This window comes from Zygotorulaspora mrakii, chromosome 3 (assembly GCF_013402915.1).
Source record: "Zygotorulaspora mrakii chromosome 3, complete sequence".
NCBI classification, from domain to species: domain Eukaryota; kingdom Fungi; phylum Ascomycota; class Saccharomycetes; order Saccharomycetales; family Saccharomycetaceae; genus Zygotorulaspora; species Zygotorulaspora mrakii.
The window spans coordinates 945,788-965,792 of record NC_050721.1 but is presented as its reverse complement, the minus strand read 5'-3'; the positions used below and the strand labels follow the sequence as shown (position 1 = coordinate 965,792).

The following is a 20,005-nucleotide window of genomic DNA, read 5'->3' as shown; positions in this document are numbered from 1 at the left end:
CTAGTTGATTAAAGTCGTTGAACTCAATTCATCTCAACGCCATCCTGAGCCTGTTGCAGTTGTGAGAATTATTGCATGACCAAGTTCATAGCTAGACAATTTTTACGGAACCTCAAGAATATGACTACTGCTAAGCCAAGAATTGTTCCTAACAAGTATTTCTCGGATAATACAGCTAAAGACGTCTGGTCCTTGACCAATGAAACTGCTGCTTCTGCTGCTAATAATGCAAAAAACAAGGGAAGGGAACTGATCAATCTTGGTCAGGGATTCTTCTCATACTCTCCACCAGAATTTGCTATCAAGGAAGCAAAGAAGGCCTTGGATATCGCATTGGTGAATCAATATTCCCCAACAAAGGGGCGTCAAACACTTTTGAAGTCCTTATTAGAGGTTTACAGTCCGTTGTATAAGACACAATTGAAAACTGAAAATGTGACTGTGACCACAGGGGCCAATGAAGGTATTCTATCATGTCTAATGGGACTTCTAAATCACGGTGATGAAGTCATAGTATTTGAGCCGTTTTTCGACCAGTATATTCCAAATATCGAACTTGTTGGAGGTAAAGTGGTGTACGTGCCAATAAATCCGCCAAAAGACATGGATAAGCGTACGGTCAAGGGCACGGAATGGACAATTGATTATAAACAATTTGAAGATGCGATCACCGAAAAGACCAAAGCAATTATAATAAACACACCTCATAATCCAATCGGCAAAGTTTTCACTAGGGAAGAATTGACCAAGATTGGAAATATCTGTGTTGAGAAAAACGTTGTCATTATATCAGATGAAGTGTACGAACATTTATATTTCACTGATTCTTTCACTAGAGTGGCCACATTGTCACCAGAAATCGGCCAATTGACATTAAGTGTCGGATCAGCCGGTAAAACATTTGCAGCCACCGGCTGGAGAATCGGTTGGGTCATTTCACTGAATCCCGATTTATTATCATATGTTTCAAAGGCGCACACAAGGATTTGCTTCGCATCACCATCACCATTGCAGGAAGCTGTTGCCAATTCAATTGATGATGCTTTGAAGATCGGATACTTTGAAAAAATGAGGCAAGAATATATCAGAAAGTTCGAAATTCTAACGAGTGTCTTCAAACAATTGGGTCTGCACTACACGATTCCAGAAGGTACCTATTTCATTCTGGTCGATTTTTCTAAAGTTAAAATTCCTCATGACTATGCTTTCCCTGAAGAGCTAAAGCACAAAGCCAAAGATTTCCGGATTTCGAATTGGTTGATTAACGAACTGGGCGTCGTAGCAATTCCACCAACTGAATTCTACATTAAGGAGCATGAGAAAGCAGCTGAAAACTTGTTGAGATTCGCTGTCTGCAAAGATGATGAGTACTTAGAAAAAGCCGTCGAAAGATTGAAACTGCTGAAAAATTACATGTAGACCAGGGTTCCCTGAATAAAGAGAATATCAGTATATATGTACGTATACATGTACATATATATGTACATATATATGCGAATATAGCTCTTTGACACTGATTTTATTGTTACTTTATTGCACGTGATAATGAGTTTGGTGAGCTTACATCAAAACAACATCCCTCAAGATAGTTAAATCACCTAATACTTTTCACTGCTCTGGGACAGATATTCGGCACACATTGCTAGACTTATTGTTCTGGTCTAATGGAAATCAAATTCCATCATGTATACATTTATTTTTGGATATTTGGTTTATTGAACAATGTACTTTATGTTGTTATTTTATCGGCAGCAGTGGATATAGTTGGCCCGAGTCTTCCAAAGTCGTTGGTCCTGTTAACTGATATACTACCTTCCTTCATTGTTAAATTATTGGCACCATTTTTCATCCATCGACTAGGTTATCGAAAGCGTGTGGGAAGTTTGATTGTTTTGAGCACATTCGGTATGCTAATGGTGTCCTCCGGAAAACTATCTGTATGTCTGCTTGGGATAGTATTAGCCTCTATATCATCAGGATTCGGTGAAATCACATTTTTGCAGTTGACGCACTATTATGAGAAAGTCGCCTTAAGTGGTTGGTCATCTGGAACAGGTGGTGCTGGACTTTTTGGGAGCGGTTTATATATGTCATTCACTTCTATTTTGAAGATTTCTGTGAAGACCTCATTATTATTCTTTACTTTGCTTCCATTTGGATTTATTTTGTATTACAAACTGGAAAAGGGAAATAATAGCGTCGAAGATCCTGCTAGCAATGATCCTTTTTTGGATTACACGGACAGAGATACTGATGCACTGGTCGCGGCTCCGTCAAGTCCAATTACCAGCATGGTAACGCAAGATAGAAGTTTTTCATTTAAAGTGCATTTTTTGGCCACTTGTAGCTCATTGAAAGAGCTTATTTTACCTTTTATGCTTCCTCTGACAACAGTTTACCTTTTCGAGTACCTAATAAATCAAGCTGTTGCACCAACATTACTTTTCCCTCTAGGTCAAAAGAATATGCCATTTTTCTTCAATAAATACAGGGATATTTACGTTACTTACGGAACTTTATACCAATTGGGTGTTTTCATTTCCAGGTCAACTGCGCACTTAGTGAGACTGAGAAAACTATATCTGTTGTCAATACTTCAAGGTTTCAATCTTGTTTTTGCGCTTTTGCAGTCCTGGCTATATTTGGTCTCATCTCCTTGGCCTGTAATGGTGCTTGTACTGTATGAGGGGTTTTTGGGAGGTGCCTCTTACGTGAGTACGTTTTTGAATATACTCGAAGATGTCGAACCAGGAAAAAGAGAATTTGCTTTAGGCTCAGTTTCTATTGCTGATTCATTTGGTGTTCTTATTGCCGCATTTATCGGGCTGGCTCTTGAACCTATGTTATGCAATCATCAAGTTGCTGATGGCCGACCTTGGTGCAGAATGGAATAACTCAGTTTATTATTTCTTGAAATTCATATACTCATTCTTACGCCTTCTAATAACTCTTCCACAATCGTTTGACTTCTATCGCTTACTTGAGTTGAGCTTAGCACACCAAAGCACTGTAATAACGTGAGCTTATCTTGCTCCGTAACTCCGTTCTCTTCTTCCTCATTCAGGATGTAGGCATGGAAACTTTTACTAACCCCATCATCGCAATTAATGAAGTTTTGGTAATATGGCAGGACAATTGAATCACGGAAACAGTTCAGTAAAATGTAGTCAATAGAAAATGCCCTGGGCGTCGAATTCTCATTGAAGGAAGTCTCAGCTCTATACCTCCTTCCATTATTGAAACAATTTTCTAGTGGCATTAGAACTGCCATCAAATCGTAATACACATATTGATAAAATATTTGCCATATAACCCCAAGTCGTTTCAGTGCCGTATTCATCGTGTTTTCATTGGCATAATTGAAGACTATTTGATTTTCTAGTCCATATAAGGAAGTTGTTAAAAACTCCTCAATCTCAGTAAGAAACCTATTTTGACTTGAGGCCACTTTTGAATCATTCTTTAGCGTAATATAGAAACTGAGAACTCTGTTAATATCCTCAATTTTCACAGGTAGCTGCCACAATCGTTTCGATTTGAAAAGTTCATATACAATACTACAATATACGCCCCAGACATTCTCTTGTAGAATTTGGAGTTCCTGCGTATGAAAACTTTTGTAATTTGCCTCTAAAGTGGGTAGATTTTTTAAAAGTTCTTTGAGTAATGCTACATTCGTGACACTGGCATCATCTTGGGAGGGTCTTTCTATCTGATAATTTTGACTTGCAGCTTTTTTGGCTTCCATGGAAAGGCCAGCCGTGTTATGAATAAACTGCGAGGGTGCTTTATGTCTGGCGTATGAGGAGTGCAAGAATTTGCTCAAGGAAGAAGGTAAAGCGGGCTCTGCTATGTCATCGTAAGTCTGTCCATGAGGTTTGTGAAGAAAGAGTTTACTTGCAGCTTTTTTCAGCCTACTCTGTTTGTTTGGGACGGATCCACTAAATAGTGCACTTGCAACGCTATTCGAACTCTTGTTCGTATTTGTGCGGAATAACCTTGAGCTCCTTTCATGGTTGTTGATAGTATCCTTAGAGATACTCTTGATTGCAGAACGTATCTTGTCCTTTGCACTAGAGCCCGTGGTGTGTATGCTCTCGTTTGACAAATCCTCCTCGGATATTCTTGGTGTAGATCTTCCCACTGGATAACCGGATCTTTCGATAGATGACTCATTGCTTCGCACGTTGGAAAACGACAGGTCTTCCTGAGAATTGTCAGATAATAAACTCTGTTTGGAGCGCCTTTGACCACCCCCCTGAAAGATTGATTGAAAGCCGACATGAGACCAGCTTGGCGGAAAGAGATTAGGAGATTTCGGTGGCTTGACAGTGTCATCTTCGTTTGGATGGGTTAGAGTTTGAGGTATGATGTCGGATGATATACTGTAAAAACGTGTTCTATTCTTTTGCGGCGAGCTGTTCTCATCGTTATTCTGTTGTGCCAGCTGTAGTGACGTTGTTGCACTCCTTTTTCTATTCAATGCTTGATTCATCCCACAAAAGTAGTAGCCATTCACTGACTGTTTGAATATCTCCAAAATTGACGATCCTGATTTTGTTCATCGATGAGTTCAGCTCAGGGTTTTACCGCTTTCATTATAAGCACTCCGAATGAACAAAAATAAACGAATGAGATTTTAAGTTTTAAAATACAGCTAATTAAGTTAAATTCGTATCTATATTCGTGGCATCATAATGTGGTTTCATAAGGTGGTGCGTGTATTAGGATCTATGTCCACTGATAAAAGTGACTAATGCTATAAAACCGAGCGATACCGCCATCCATTTTTGAGCACTAAAACGTGCATTAACGGACATACCAAATAGAATTAGCGCTAAATATATAGACCAGCACATTGTGCTATCCGAGATTGAGAGAGTGCAAACAGTTAAAAATAAGCAGCAAAACCTATAGATCCACTTTTTTAAATATAGCTTGGCATCGGGGATTCGATCCGAAACAATATCATTTTTCTTTAGCACAAGTAGTTCATTTTCCAAGCTTGCAGTTTGCTGGACTTTTGGGATAAGCCCGCCTGCGTTTTCCACCGTATCCTGCGGCTCATCTAATATATCGAGATCTTCACTGAGATTCGTCGCCGAGGCCAAAACATCATCGGCGAATAAATTGGACAGCAATCTATCAAGGAAAACAACAACTTCTGCAGCTGAAGGTCTCTCGACAACGTTCCGCGAAAGTAACTCCTGCATAAGTGCAAAAAGCTCGGCATTTATCGGCGTCAAACCAGACTCCCGATGCTTTGTAATCAGCTGCTCTTCATCCAATGTGAAAGTCTTGATCTTCTGCTTCAAATCTACCATCTCCAGTTGAGGCTTAAATGGTAGCTCTCCAAAAATTACAAAGTAAAGAATCATCCCCAAAGAGTACATATCAGAGGCGAAAGTAAACTCATTATAATCGGTTGGTCTGGATCTACCAATACCCGTGATTACAATTTCAGGCGCGGTATATTCCAATGTTCCAGTAGCTCCCGAAGCAGTCCTCGATTCTCCATTCAGCTGACACTCGCCGAGATCACCAATTACTATTGTGGGGACATAGTCTTGCATTGAAAATTGCTCAGTATTACTTTCCAGTAAAAGACAATTGGATGGCTTTAAATCACGATGAATGAGTCCTATATCATGTAACTCTTGCAACCCACGAGCGATGTCCCTTATCATGGAGGCAATTTGCAAAGTGGATAACCCCAAAGACACATTCGGATGTGATCTGCGGTAAAGGAATTTTTTCTTCCTTTCGTCAGATGACTGATGGTCTTGGAATTTCTGGAATACATCTCTAAAAATGAAATCCTCTAGATTCCCACCACTACAGTACTGCTGAAGTATGAATATGCATGGGATCTCTTCCACCTGATCACATCCCTTGCCATCAATCGTTCTAACAAGTCCACAAGCGGTATTCATCTCCAACCACACATGGTTGTAAGTTATTAAATTGGCGCTTTTGTGTGTCAATGAGCTCAATGCCTTCACCTCCCTGATACACTTTTGAAACCAAATCATATCATTTCCAATAGGGATTTTCTTAAGAGCAAACACACCCAGGTCGATATCTCCAATCATATGCACCACTTTGTAGACAGACCCGCGAGCACCACTCCCGAGCAGTGTTATGGTCTTGAAGAATTTTTGGAAATAGCCTGGAATGAAGAGATTTTCCGGTATGAGTGAAGCTTGCTGCCGAGGCAGAGCTTTTGCAGAGCTTCCTTGCAAAGTGTAATGCCTGTGATTTCTTTCAAGCAACTGAAAATAACTCTTCGATAGGTTTATCCTACTGCCGAACCGCTGATTCGAGCTTCTATCATCCTCAGTCCTTTCCGCACCACGCATCTTGTCCGGGACATCTTCTGGGTCTGTATAGGGATTGATATTTGTACCACACTGAGGGCAGATGAAAGAAGCAATAGGCTTTCTATCACTCTTGATTCTTTGAGTGTTCGAGTCTCCGTCACCGTAATGGATCTGTTGGAAGAACTCTAACGCACCGGATGAAGGATGCACAATCACCAAAGACTTAGAACTGGGGTCATCCAATATGACTGATCCCTCCTTATATGGCACAAGACTCATGCCGCTCTCAAACTTTGCATATATTGTTAACTTCAAAACTTTAGATCACCACTAATTGCCCCACTTAATAAGCCGCCTCCCTTCATAATACGGAGTTTGGAAGTCACGTGGGAGATATGCTAATACCATCTATATTCATTTTATTCAATCAGTAAAGTACTTGAGCTATAGTTTGCTTTTTTTACGTCTTCATGGAGTTTTCTTCTAGGTGCTCTGAATTAGTCTGTGCTCTAGATCAGTTTATGCGCAGAAACATGAGATTGTGGGAACGCGAAACTGCAACATATCGTTTAGTCAGAACGGCAGGCTTATTGATACCCAGTTTCCAACCAATATTCTGCGTTTGCATTTGAGATGTGAAGATATTAAAGCATGTCAAAAGTCGATTAATTATGAGATGTGATCATGCGTTGGATTGTCCTCTTTTACGCAAATCCAAAGTTTGTTGAAATTTTTCGAAAGAGATGATGTAGTGAGATATTGGAACTACACTTATAGACAAATTAAACAAGAGGTTCCGTAACCCACTTCTGTTGAAGGCATCAACCCATGTTCGATCCACTAGACCTCTATACCCCTCAGCAGAATGTTTTTTGCGGAGGTGAAGCAGAGGTTGCAGTTGACATACCGCGAGAAACTGTAAGCACCGATGATGTTGATGAGGAGAGTAACGAGGACTCACTAATTGATGTACTAGATTTGCCATCGGCTCGTCATGCACCATCCAAAGCAATCTTATGCGTGCTGCTATTGCTAAAACCTGACAATCAAGTCAACTTTTGCAGTCAGCACAGTTCTGTTGAGGGTACACAAATAGTATCGAATATTTGTACCGAAAAAGGAATAGAACCATGTCTTTTGAAAACGCTAATGGAATTCTACAAGCTTTGGGGAAATACTCGTTTGAATTCAGAAAGCAGTATTTGCTCAAAAATTCCCTTACTCAATGGAATTTCTAAAGAGTTGATGTTGAATTATTACACAACACTGTTGAAATTTTATCAAGAGTCTAGCGAAGATGATTTATTAAAAGAAGAAATAGTCAAACAGCTGACCATGAGAATTTCTGAAAGATGTGGCCGGTCTGCACAGCCTGCGATGTCAAGAAAGTTCACTTTCGAAAAACTGTCGAAAGTAATAGAAATTTTTGAACCATCTCTAACAGCAGACAATCTAGGTTGGAAAACATGGGGATCATCATTCATTTTGTCTCAAAAACTGATTGAAAGTATTCACACGCAAAGACACGGTCTCAAATTGAGGGTATTGGAACTTGGTTCAGGTACTGGGCTAGCTGGAATTTCTTGGCTCAGTAAATGGATTGAACTCAATGAGGGTGAAGTAATAGAAATGTTTCTTACAGACTTGCCAGAAATTGTCCCTAACCTTCAAAAAAATGTTGAAGCGAATGCTTTGGGTAGTTTGGCAACCGTGAGTATTCTGGATTGGACCAATACAGATAGTTTCGAGGAGAAGTTCACGAGTGAAAAATTTGACGTCATTATTGTTTCTGATCCAATCTACTCCCCCAATCACCCAAAGCTAGTTGTCGATATGCTTGTTAAATTCCTTTGTGATCAGGGTGTGTGCTACTTAGAAATTCCCGTGAGAGATAAATACTCCAAGGAAAGAGAAACACTGTGGCAGCTTTTAGAATTAAATAATCTATCAGTGCGAAATCAAACGTTGGATCAAGGAATGGAAGACTGGGGGATGGTGAAATATTTATATCAAGAGATCTACTGGTGAATATAGCGCAAATATTCAGAGAATATGTTTCTTTGAACGTGAATTAAAAAACATATAAATAAATAATCATGAAGTTTCTTTGTATCGCTTCTCGTGCGCCTTAGTGCATTTGTTTTGATGAGCTTGGAACCTATCCAGGGTTTCAAAGCTTCTGGCACAGAAAATACATTTATATTTTTTTTGATGAGTTTTCATATGCTTACTTAGGTTAGATGATTCATTGAATCTTTTACCACAAATCTTGCATTGCAAAGGTTTCTCGCCAGTATGCGTTCTAATGTGAATCTTTAAAGAACTTGATACGGTGAATTTTTTACCACAAATTGGGCATTCGAATGGTTTTTCACCAGAATGAATTCTCATATGTTGGGTCAAAGTATCATCACTTGAAAAACACTTTGCGCAAACTGAACATTTATATGGCTTGTAACCCGAATGTACTTTTAAATGACGAACCAATTTTTGTCTCTGGGTAAATCTTTTACTACAACCTTCCCAATGACACTGATACTCAGATTTTCCTCTTGTCAAATGAACTTGCTCCAAATGATTAGTCAAAGCTTCAGCAGAATCAAAAGTTTCTCTACAAGTGCCCCATCTGCATTGCAGTTTCATAGGACCATTGCTATCCGTTTGGATCATTGGAGCCTTCTGATTTGGTTGCTGACGATGCTGATGTGATGAGCAATCGTGCTTATGTACAGGAGTTTCCAATGGATCTTGTTGTTCGTTGTTCTGAGTATTTTGGTTATAGGACATGGTTTCAGTATCACAATAATCGCAGTGCAAATCGCGATATTGCATATAATCATAATTGTGGTCTTGAGGTTGATCTTCCTTAAGATGAATGTGGTTATGATGCTCGCGATAGGACTCATGGTGATTGGGATTGTGATAGTGATTACAATTCTGATGATTGTGGTTGTGAACGTGATCATGATCATATTCCTGTGGATGGTGATGGTGATTACATTCCTGACTATTATGGTTATGAATTTCGGCTGGGTCTCTTTGTTCCAGCAAAGAATTAGGGTCAACAACTCTCATACCAAAATTAATACCATGATCGGCATTAATATGGTTTATTAATGAACATGTATCCTCACCTTCAAAACTGCAAGCCTCCCAGTAGCATGATAGATCCGGAGAAGAATCATCCCCGACATGATCTCTCAGCATATGCTTTTGCAAATCAAGTAAAGTCGAATAAGTTTCAGAACATTGATCCCATTTACATTTTATGTTATTTTCTTCGTTTTTGAATGACCAATTGAAATTAATAATGTTATTTTCTTGACCTGTTAAATTCCAATCAAATGATGGTTTTTGAGAATTATTGAATTTAGGAAGTGTTGATATATTTGAATCCTCTGCTATTGTATCTTCCTGTAAGGTTGATCGTTCGTAACTATAATTTTTATTGTTATATGGAATAGTATTTGTATCAATGAGATTGAATTCATTATCTGATATTTGAGGCTGCATGCTAACGTTTGAGCAACATGGCTTGCAGGGTGGATGTATTTGAACAATGTGGTGATGATGCGATTGATTTGATTTGTTATTTTGTGTATTTGTTGTTGTACCTCGTAAGGATGACTCTAGTAAATTTATACTTTCGGATGGAATTTCATTATTTTTCTGTGGTATTGAGTTATTACTTTCACCTTTAATTTTGGAGTTAATGTGTGAATGGTTTTGATGATTTAAATGACTTGCTGATGGAAATTCATATAATGACGAAATATTACACAAATCATCTAAAATTTTCAGATCCATTTGAGTGTTTACTATATGATCATGACACGATCTGCCATGCGGTAATGGTGTAACATTATTTGTAACTGCATCAACATCAAATAATGTACTGTTTACATTATTTGTCGTTGTCGGTACATGAATACTTTCATCATGTTTAGGGTTACTTTCAATTTTAATTGAATTATTACTTGAAGTTGAACTTGCGGATAAAGGAGTATCCATTGAACATTTATGGTGATAATGATTATGATGATGGTGAATGTGACTATTACTCGGTGATGATAGCTTGTCATTACCATTCAATTTTTGTTCAAGACCCAAATTTAAACATTCTTTGCAAAATTTTTCAAATATATCCTCTTCTTCCTTTTCAGTTTCACTTCCATTCTGTGAACTTGTCGAAATTGAAACTGAATTTGCGTTTGAATTAGAATTTGCCTTTTCTTTATAGTACGAACTTGGTCCACATGTTAAATCACAATTAATTTCTGGTATGCCTGGTATACCTGCAGCATATTGATAACTATTTTTATTACTATTGTTATCATTTGCATAAACGCCGCTATTCTTGCCATTTCCATTCGCTTGATTGCTGCCTGTGTTGTGAAGTGCGGAGTGCAGTAAGGGATTGTTTTCTATTCCCGTGTAGATTATTGCATCTTTATCCTTCTGTGCGCTGTATGGATCATCTGGATGTTTTACGTCACAACAGACTTCCAGAATCTTGGAATGACATTCGCAATTTTCAGCATTCGGATCGCTCTTATTTGTAGTGCCGTTGGTACTGCTGTTGTTGTTTCCATTGCCTCTGCTATCGCTCTTGTTTTGTAATATTTTTCTTTTCTTGGATGGCAAAAGTAAAAAATCATCGCTGAACATGGAGGAGCCAAACGACGAGCTCCGTGCACTTTTTGCTGCTACTGGATGCTTTTTGCCACAACTATCGGCGTTCCTGTGATAGTTTATGATCTCGAAATGCTGACAATCAGGATCAGTCTTGCAATGCTCGCTGATCCGGTCAGTCGGTTGTGTTATAGGCAATGGTGTAGCAGCCGTCGTGGTCGGTACAGCGACCGCCGACGTCTGAAGTGGTTCACCCACCACATCTGAGCTTGCCGCTGCCTCTTGCAATCCGTGATGTACATGACCATGGATGAAGGTCATGTTGTCAAAGTTGTGAATATGACCATGCACGATTCCTTCTGGATGCACCTCATTATCGGCACGGAATTCCACAGGATCTAACATCAAAGGGAGAGCGTGTGTGTCGATAGTCGGTTATCCTCGCCTATGGTCCCATATACTTTTCCTAGTAGATTATCTAACGGCCTAGTGCTCCCTCGAATAAGCAGAGCTACAGTCTTCACAGTCCGAGATTAGAATGCAAACCGGTTCAAAATATACCAAAAGTTTCAGCAGGGCTGTGATATCAGGCTTCCGAAATTTCACAATTCTAAAATTTCACAATTTCACGATTTCCCAATTTTTACGTAATCGGAATCACACTTATGCGAGGACGTATACAGAATACACCTACACTGAATTACACCTAACAGACACTTGAACTCTTGACTACTGAATGTGATGCTGAGTGGAGACAAATTTCACAAACCCGTCAACGATTTACACGATAGATCAAAGCTACATCACTCCGAATTATTACTGCAATGAAGTGGTCTATGGACTCTTCCTGTCCACTTCCTGTTCCACTTCCACTTCCACTTCCTGTTCCACGTCCTGTGCACTTCCTGTTTCTCTGTCTGTCTCTCTCCATATGATGCCCAAGAATTAAAAAAAAATGAAGCAACCTGAGGGGTTATCAAATGCAGAAACGCCATCGCACGTGCTACGCAATTGTGGCTGGGCCTCTTGTCCGGTTGTGGGGGCACATGCGGACGAGGGGCAGTCGTGTCCGGTTGCTATGGTAGCAGCGGCGCTCCGTCCGGCTGCACGGGTTCCGAGAATGAGCAGGGTGCATGGGCGTGGCGGTGGTGTCCGGAATGGCCTGTCCGAGCAGCCCGTGTCCGGGTTTCTTAATCCGCCCGTGCCGGGCGGGATCTGATTTTCTCGCTGGTGATCCCGGCCGGCTTGTCTCACACAAAGGGGGTCCCGGGTAACCCGAGCGTGGAAATCGTAGACAGTAGCTACCGGAAGGAATATGGATAAGGATCAAGATATGGATGGACCCATGGTAGAGGTGTTTCGATAGGAGCAGCGAGCGGAACAGGCAGTTATTGACTCGTTAATGTCGATTTTACCTCACTAGTAGTTTTTGTTCCAGAAGTCTGCGGTTGCAAGAGTTCCCTCACATATATATAGAGAGCGAAAGACGAGGTGTGTTAGTGAGTGTTGGATATAGGCTGTTTTACATCTAGTTTTTGATTTAGTTTCTTTTTTTCTAGTTTGATAGACAATTACTTGAGACAAAGGAGAATGACCTCTAGCAGTATCAGTTCGGTTTGTGTGTACTGTGGATCGAGTTTTGGCAGCGATGAAAAGTATGCGAAACAAGCGGCCAAATTAGGGGAACTGTTTCACAAGCTGGGATGGAGATTGGTCTACGGCGGTGGCACGACGGGTTTGATGGGCACTATTGCGTCGTCTGCAATGGGGCCAAAGGTGGACGGAAAGGTTCTAGGTGTCATACCAGATGCGCTCGTGTCCAAGGAGAGAGAGCCAGTGAGCGAGGAGGAATGGAACGCGAAGTTGAAGGAATCGGTTGATAACCATCAGGGCGCAACGCCAATATCATCAAAATATGGCGAGACTTGTATTGTCCCAGACATGCACACGAGAAAGAGGAAAATGGCGGACGAAAGTGACGCCTATGTCGCGATGCCAGGTGGCTACGGAACGCTGGAAGAGATAATGGAGTGTATCACCTGGTCCCAATTGGGCATCCATGACAAGCCGATCGTTCTCTTTAATATTGACGGATTTTACGACAGCTTACTGAGCTTCATAAATCACAGTATTGAGCAAGGCTTCATCAGTAAGAAGAACGGTGAAATTATTCAGGTTGCCCATACGCCACAAGAAGTTGTGGAAAAGATTTCGAACTACATCGTTCCTGAAGGCAGATTCAACTTAGCATGGAAAGACGAGTGCGATAAGGGTCATTGATTTCTTCTGCCCTCATCTGCGCTTCTCTTGCCTCATTTGTTTATATCCATTTATATATCTAAGAGCTTATTTAAGTGAAAATAGAGAAAAAACATCATCGCTTATACGTGAAAAAAAAAACTGCAATCAAGAAAAATTCGAAGAGGCAATACAACATAATACTGAAACGAGGCTGCGGCATGAGTAACTTGAGTCCAAATGGGGTCCCACCTAAGGTGAAGCCTGGGTATACAAATCCTGCATTTAGAGCAATGGGTATTCCACCATTAAAATTACCGTCAAGAAACTGGATGATTTTTTGGTCAGTGGTGACTGTGTCTGTAAGTGGTATACTGTACGACAAGCAGAAACAAAAACAAATTAGAAACCATTATCAAGATATTGTTAAACCACTGGCGAATGAACCAATTGATGTCAATTTACGGCCAAGAAAAATTACTGTGTTTATTGCACCACCACCAAATGATTATTTAGATTCTTCTTTAAAGATCTGGAGACGTTATATTAAACCAATCCTGTACTATGCGGGCGTTGATTATGAAATTGTTCAAGAAGAAAAGCAGGGCATGATAAGAACCGAAGTTGCCAATAGAGTAAGAGCAGTAAGGAGACAACTTTTGGAAGCCCGCAATCAAGAAAAGCCGCTTTCACACGAAGGCACGTCAAAAAATGAGTTTATTCCCCTGGATGAATATGACCCCGAGCAAGCAAAAAGATTCAAGGCAAATTTCGATTATAGAAATGTTATTGGTCCATTTCTTGGCAAAGATAAGCCTGTTGTAACAGAAGCAGATTCACTTACTCCATCGGAATTGAGTGGTGGTGTGATATGTTTAGGCAGAGGTGCATATAAAGAGTACATCACTGGTCTTCATGAAGGATTGTTGGGTCCATTAGAAGCTCCGGTGAAAGTGAGAGTAGCGAACGCTGATGACAAGCAGTCAAGTCAGATACAATCAGCTGAAACAAATGTGGCATGTGAAACTATTACTGAAAGTCAATCTGAGGAACCAAATGTAGGTGCTGATAGTAATGCAAATGAGGATGAGAAACATTCTGAAGAGGAACACTCCGAAGAGAAACAATCGGAAAAAGACTCAAAATCAAAAATATCCAAGCCTTTCATCACTCCGGCAGATTACGCAAATGTTGAAATACCACACGAACTATCACTCTCGGGTCAAAGTTCTGTGGTAAGAGATCCAAAGACCAATATACCACTTCTACTTCATCAGCCTGTTCTTGCAATCTCAGTCCCAAATCTCGTAGGATTTTTGAAGATACCGGAGAGAATTTACAGGTTTTATAGAAAACGGTACTACTGCGAAGAAGTTTGCTCTGCTGTAACTGATCTCGTTGTTCAGAAAAATATCAGGCCGTTCAGTCATCCACAGGACTTAGGGTTGGCTATTGAAGAGGAAGATGATTGGCCAAAAAGTTGGGTAAAGGAGGGGTTGAAGCGTCAAAGTGAATGGACAAGTGACCTAAAAGATGATCCAAGAATCGTTGAATATGTAACTCTCTATAATGAGAAAAAGGAGGAGTAATCAAAATATTATATTCTCTCTATCTGTAAATATAAGCTTTTTTTCCCATGCAAAATCATCTTTCGATTTTACCCTTTAGTACTTAATTTTCAGTTTTGGCATGATTTTGAATCATTAATATCTCTTTGGAAGAAGACATGACAAATTTTGAAAAATCCACAAAGTAGATAAAAATCTTGACAAGTATTACTATCTGCTAAACAATTAAGCGGATAATAATTCCTAGCCTAGTCAAGCTTCCCAAAATCCTTGGCTGTTTGAAATCTACTACGAGCGCAGAAAGAGTTTTAAATAGTACATCAATTTCCTAGTTACTACAATTGCCACTTCTGGAAAACTGGTCCGTTATGTCAACGAATGCCGGAAATATTCATGTCAAGAGGTATATTGATGATCTCAACGAGACTCTTGAGTCTAATCAACCTCCAGACCAAGTCAATTTTGAGATTAAGAAATGCTTATTGAGTCTGAATCCCTTGAAGACAATTACGGAAGACCCCAAAAAATTGGTTGCCAATATAAAACGATTGTTGATTGAAAGTACTTCAGAATCAGAATTAGATTTTGACCTCATTCTCGAACTGTTGAATACTTTAATAAACAAATGTTGTTTCGAAGTCATTCTGGAAGTTTTCTCCATAGATGATCTCAAGATGGCTTTGAAGTCGACTTTGTTACCATTGGTTAATGCTGCCTGCAATGTTATTTCGAGATCGTATCCAAAGGGTCTATTCGCAACTTCAGACCTGTTTGATGTTATTATTGGACTCTATTTCAACATAGATACCGATGTATCCGTGATCAACAGTATTGAGAAAGTGTTTGAAGAATTAAGTTCAAACGAACTCGTTAGAAAACGAATATTTGAAAATAATTCCTTAATTATCGACTCAGTCAGAAGAGGAACTGAACCAACATTAATATCAAGACTACTGGAATTACTGAAAATAGAATCCAAATTTATTGATAGATGTGAATTCGACGAGAAATTGTTCAGTTTCACTTCACAAGAGATTTTCAACTATCTGAAAGCAGACATCGTACTCTTTATAAATATTGTGGTGTACTACACTGATTTTCTAGACGAGGCTACAGTTGTGAACTTTGCCAATAAGAATACGGAATGGCTACTAAAATACGTTCTTGAAATTATTCCAACTTTTGGTAAAATTTATTCTCTGGGTGACAACTATCCAGACATTAGATATTTTTCAAGAACGTATTTATTCAAATTTTTTAGGAAAGTTTCATATTTAGAGGATGATTCATATTTCAAGTCTTTGGATGAAAAATACCTAAGGATTTCGGAGCAAAATAAAAATTTGAAGGATTTTCTATCATTCGTCAATCCCGCATACTTGTTTAGGTATCATTGCTCCCTGCTGAGAGACTACATTACTGTAACCCCAACAAAATTAGGAGCCATAAGAAATGTTATATCAGATCCGCAATGCTTTGAATTGATTAAAAACCACTTAACATCTGATGCGATACTACTACTGCCCTACATGGAACAAATGGTGCTATTGCAGCGACTATCACTATTTTCACATTCTGTATATTATTTGGTTCACTCATTACCGAGAGTCATGTCTAACCTAATACAAAACAGCGGCGACATTTCTGAACCGGAAACGGCCAGTTTGAGAGAAGAAGCAATCGTGAACCTATTAAGATTTAATAGTACTACTTTGAATGTGTGGTATATTCCCCTAACTGATGCTTTGGCAAAAATCAGCAATCCAAAGACTAAGCATGAGCCTGAACCTCAACTTGCTTCGTCCTTCATATGAAATAACATGGCTAAAGAAACATGCGCATCTTTAAGTAGAGTTTACGTAGTGTTGAATATAAAATAACATTTTGCGCATTCTGATTATAAGAAAAAAATGTAACAACAATCAGGCTCATAAATATAGTGAACCCGCCGAAACAATATCTCTATGTATTAAGTTCAAGGCAGCTTCCATCTTTTCCTTTAATGCAGCATTTCCAATTGTATTAGAAACATCTACCAGCTCTTTGATCAATTCTTCCAGCCTTTTGAACATTCTTATCAAAGAACCTTCATAAACATCTGTCATTTTACATATTTGTGTGAAGCTCGCTCCTCTACACCACTCATAGACAACCTCCATCAATTCATGCCTGAAGCTCTCTACGTAATCCTTTTCTACAACCTCTATTTTAGACTCCTTCATGATTTTCGCAATTTTAGCTGCAGTTTCTTTCAAAACTTTCAATGGTTCGGCCAATTCAGGTTTTAGACGGGGTGCCTCCTTACAACGTTCCTGAAAAGCGAAACAAGAGAGCAAAGCAGCGACTTGTTCTGGTTTCAATTCACTCAAGTTACCATTGAAAAGAAGTTCCGTGAGTAATAATTCATCACCACTCGATATTTCACAAGCCACTCTACCCTTTAGCTCTATAATATCGCTTTGCGTACAAAATCCCAATCGACGCAGTACTCTTTTACGACGCCGTAAATCATCCAATTGGATCACGGCTTGCGATTCGTTTATCTTACGTATTAGATTTTTCATTTCGGCCTGTATAGAGTGCTTCCTACTGTACTTTTCGTATAACTCACCTAATCTTACTGACTGGGAGAGCGGATTAGAGTATAATCTTGATTCTAGCACTTCGATCTTTCTGAGTAATTTTGCAAAGTCTTCATCCTCAATCTTCATATTCTTGACTGGATCAATTAAAGGAATTCCATCAGGAAATCTTCGGCTAACTTCGCTTAGCGATTTTCCTACGGTCTCTTTCTGACCACCTGCCTTGACATCCTTAGGCATAAAAAGTCTGATATTTCCTATTCTACGGATAGATTCTAAAGTCACCGGAAGTATGGCACAAGCAGTTTTCTCTCCATCGATAGCAGGACGTATGCCCTCTGGGAAGCTAGGGTTATAAGGCTTTATCAAATTAACTGGAGAGTCCACATACATGGTATTAACTAAAACGTTGATGATATAAGATTCATGATCTGTGAACTCTACATTTGAACTCCGCTTATTCATTCTTTTTGCAAAGTCTACTACTACACCCCATCCGTAATTATCTTTGTTACCAATGTTGATATTCAGCAATCTCCCCGGTTGCAAAAAACTCAATGCGTTTGCTGGATGAGTCATGACATGACGAACATCTTCATTATAACCATCCAACGTCTGCCTAATATCGTAATACTGCTTTACATTTTCTTCGTCATCAACTTGAATACTGTCAACCTCTGCTTTCAATTGAGCAAGCTGTTTTTCCATAATAGGAACAGAAATTACATTCTGGAATTGATAAAATGAACTTTCCAACATGGATTCAGGAGATATACCTTCGACTCTCATCAAGTTCAAAATCATATTATAACCAAGATGGAAAGCTGAATCAAGCCTATCTGCCTGACCCTTTACCATGCCTTTTGCAACCTGTGGTTCCATTTTTTCATCAATCATCATAATGACAATACCTCTATCATCCAAACCACGACGCCCTGCACGTCCAGACATCTGAATATACTCACCACCAGAAACCCAACGAAATTGCTGTCCATCCCATTTCCTCACAGAGGTAAAAACAACTGTCTTTGCAGGCATATTCAATCCGATAGAAAAGGTCTCCGTGGCGAATAAGACTTTCAAAAACCCCTCCTGGAAAAGGATTTCAATAACTTCTTTTAAAATTGGAAGCAGTCCAGAATGATGAATACCAATACCTCTTCTTAAAAGAGGGAGGATATGCTTGATTTGAGGAATTTCTCTATCGGCTTCAGGTAATAGGGCGATAGCATTGTTAAAAATTTTTGTCAAGGCATCCTTTTCGTCCTCAGTATTGAAATCTAATTTCGACATTTTAAGCGCCAGTTCCTCGCAATCACGCTTACTAAAGGAGAAGACGATAACTGGATTATATTTACGTTTCCATATCATTTTTACAATCTTGTAGATATCACCCTTAGAATCACCTTTTGAAGCGCCTCCTTTGAAGGTTTGTCCCTTTTTTCCCCTTGAGTCGACAGAATTTGGATCGTCACCAGATTGGCTGCTGATAGATGCCATTGCTTTTTGAAAGTTCTCCTCTCTAAAAGTGCTCTTTTCATCGACAACTAGGTAAATACCTTCACCATGAGCAGGGAACAAATAATGTTGCAAAGGAGTGGGTCTAAAATCGGTGTACACAATATGACATGGTTGAACATGGATTTTGCAAACCCACTCGGCAAACTCCATAGCATTAGGGATAGTAGCGGATAAGAAAACGTAGTGAACCTTATCTGGCAAAAGAATAATTGTTTCCTCCCACACAACACCACGTTCCTTGTCTCTCATATAATGCACTTCATCAAATACTACCCATGCAACTTCTCTCATAACTTCACTACCCCTGTATAACATACTCCTTAGAATTTCGGTTGTCATAACAAGGCAACCAGCATCTGGATTTATGGTAATGTCACCAGTCATAAGACCCACATCTCCGAATTCTGCCAAAAGTTCTCTGTACTTTTGGTTGGATAAAGCTTTGATGGGTGATGTATAGATAACCCTTTGTTTCTCTCTTAAAGATTGCGCAATGGCATACTCGGCGACGACAGTCTTACCTGCCGATGTATGTGCTGACACTAGAACAGACTCTCCTCTATCGATACAAGAGATCGCAGTATCTTGGAAAGGATCTAATGTGAAAGGATAAGTTCTTGCTTCATTTGATCTGACATGCTCACCAATTGGTTTATAATCGTAATTTGGTGGTAAAGCAACTTGATGACGAACCTGATGTGACAGCTTGACCTTACCGTCTTGTTCTGATTTGGATACTTCATCGGCCATAAGTCCCGCTGAAGCAATAACTTCTCGAGATGCCTCTTGCTCAAACGCATCCGTTACGACAGGAACAACGGCGGATTGCTTTTTTTCTTCGATCTGTTTTCTTTCTTGCTTCTTCCTTTTATTCAAAGAGACTTTTTCTGCATTATCTTGCTCTGTATCAGATCCATCTCGATTCGAGTTAGATCTTTTGGACGTTGTAGGTGCTATTTCATTAGTACCTGCATCTTCCAGTTTCGCATTTTCCTCTTCTATAGTTTCAAGCGGCAGATCCGGCAGTTCAGCAGGATCTTCATTGAAAGCATCGAACAGGTCATCCTCCATCATTGCTTCCTCCTAAAACAATGCTAAGTAGCACTGTATGTGAAATTATTGATGCATTCAAAACATCTGATGT

General features: G+C 39.5%; 10 protein-coding genes across 10 annotated transcripts; 6 read left to right on the top strand and 4 right to left on the bottom strand.

Moving 5' to 3' along the window:
• Positions 1 to 75: 75 nt before the first annotated feature.
• Positions 76 to 1,419, top strand: BNA3 (kynurenine--oxoglutarate transaminase; the record flags this gene model as incomplete). Its single annotated transcript, XM_037287972.1, has 1 exon — positions 76 to 1,419. One exon carries the CDS (start codon positions 76 to 78, stop codon positions 1,417 to 1,419), a length of 1,344 nt encoding a protein of 447 aa, XP_037143867.1.
• Positions 1,420 to 1,664: 245 nt separating this feature from the next.
• Positions 1,665 to 2,894, top strand: YHC3 (amino acid transporter YHC3; the record flags this gene model as incomplete). The annotated part of the gene is made up of 1 exon (XM_037287971.1): positions 1,665 to 2,894. The coding sequence occupies one exon, from the start codon at positions 1,665 to 1,667 to the stop codon at positions 2,892 to 2,894; it is 1,230 nt and encodes a 409-aa protein (XP_037143866.1).
• A 23-nt stretch (positions 2,895 to 2,917) lies between these two features.
• BIT61 (Bit61p) lies at positions 2,918 to 4,495 on the bottom strand (the record flags this gene model as incomplete). Its single annotated transcript, XM_037287970.1, has 1 exon — positions 2,918 to 4,495. One exon carries the CDS (start codon positions 4,493 to 4,495, stop codon positions 2,918 to 2,920), a length of 1,578 nt encoding a protein of 525 aa, XP_037143865.1.
• A 229-nt stretch (positions 4,496 to 4,724) lies between these two features.
• IKS1 (protein kinase IKS1) lies at positions 4,725 to 6,599 on the bottom strand (the record flags this gene model as incomplete). The annotated part of the gene is made up of 1 exon (XM_037287969.1): positions 4,725 to 6,599. The coding sequence occupies one exon, from the start codon at positions 6,597 to 6,599 to the stop codon at positions 4,725 to 4,727; it is 1,875 nt and encodes a 624-aa protein (XP_037143864.1).
• A 549-nt stretch (positions 6,600 to 7,148) lies between these two features.
• Positions 7,149 to 8,348, top strand: EFM2 (S-adenosylmethionine-dependent methyltransferase; the record flags this gene model as incomplete). Its single annotated transcript, XM_037287968.1, has 1 exon — positions 7,149 to 8,348. The coding sequence occupies one exon, from the start codon at positions 7,149 to 7,151 to the stop codon at positions 8,346 to 8,348; it is 1,200 nt and encodes a 399-aa protein (XP_037143863.1).
• Positions 8,349 to 8,414: 66 nt separating this feature from the next.
• ZAP1 (Zap1p) lies at positions 8,415 to 11,357 on the bottom strand (the record flags this gene model as incomplete). The annotated part of the gene is made up of 1 exon (XM_037287967.1): positions 8,415 to 11,357. One exon carries the CDS (start codon positions 11,355 to 11,357, stop codon positions 8,415 to 8,417), a length of 2,943 nt encoding a protein of 980 aa, XP_037143862.1.
• Positions 11,358 to 12,542: 1,185 nt separating this feature from the next.
• Positions 12,543 to 13,232, top strand: LOG1 (Log1p; the record flags this gene model as incomplete). The annotated part of the gene is made up of 1 exon (XM_037287966.1): positions 12,543 to 13,232. One exon carries the CDS (start codon positions 12,543 to 12,545, stop codon positions 13,230 to 13,232), a length of 690 nt encoding a protein of 229 aa, XP_037143861.1.
• Positions 13,233 to 13,411: 179 nt separating this feature from the next.
• TIM54 (Tim22-complex subunit TIM54) lies at positions 13,412 to 14,779 on the top strand (the record flags this gene model as incomplete). The annotated part of the gene is made up of 1 exon (XM_037287965.1): positions 13,412 to 14,779. The coding sequence occupies one exon, from the start codon at positions 13,412 to 13,414 to the stop codon at positions 14,777 to 14,779; it is 1,368 nt and encodes a 455-aa protein (XP_037143860.1).
• A 347-nt stretch (positions 14,780 to 15,126) lies between these two features.
• On the top strand, positions 15,127 to 16,572 carry HSM3 (Hsm3p; the record flags this gene model as incomplete). The annotated part of the gene is made up of 1 exon (XM_037287964.1): positions 15,127 to 16,572. One exon carries the CDS (start codon positions 15,127 to 15,129, stop codon positions 16,570 to 16,572), a length of 1,446 nt encoding a protein of 481 aa, XP_037143859.1.
• A 114-nt stretch (positions 16,573 to 16,686) lies between these two features.
• Positions 16,687 to 19,935, bottom strand: MTR4 (ATP-dependent RNA helicase MTR4; the record flags this gene model as incomplete). Its single annotated transcript, XM_037287963.1, has 1 exon — positions 16,687 to 19,935. One exon carries the CDS (start codon positions 19,933 to 19,935, stop codon positions 16,687 to 16,689), a length of 3,249 nt encoding a protein of 1,082 aa, XP_037143858.1.
• Between the last annotated feature and the right edge of the window lie 70 nt (positions 19,936 to 20,005).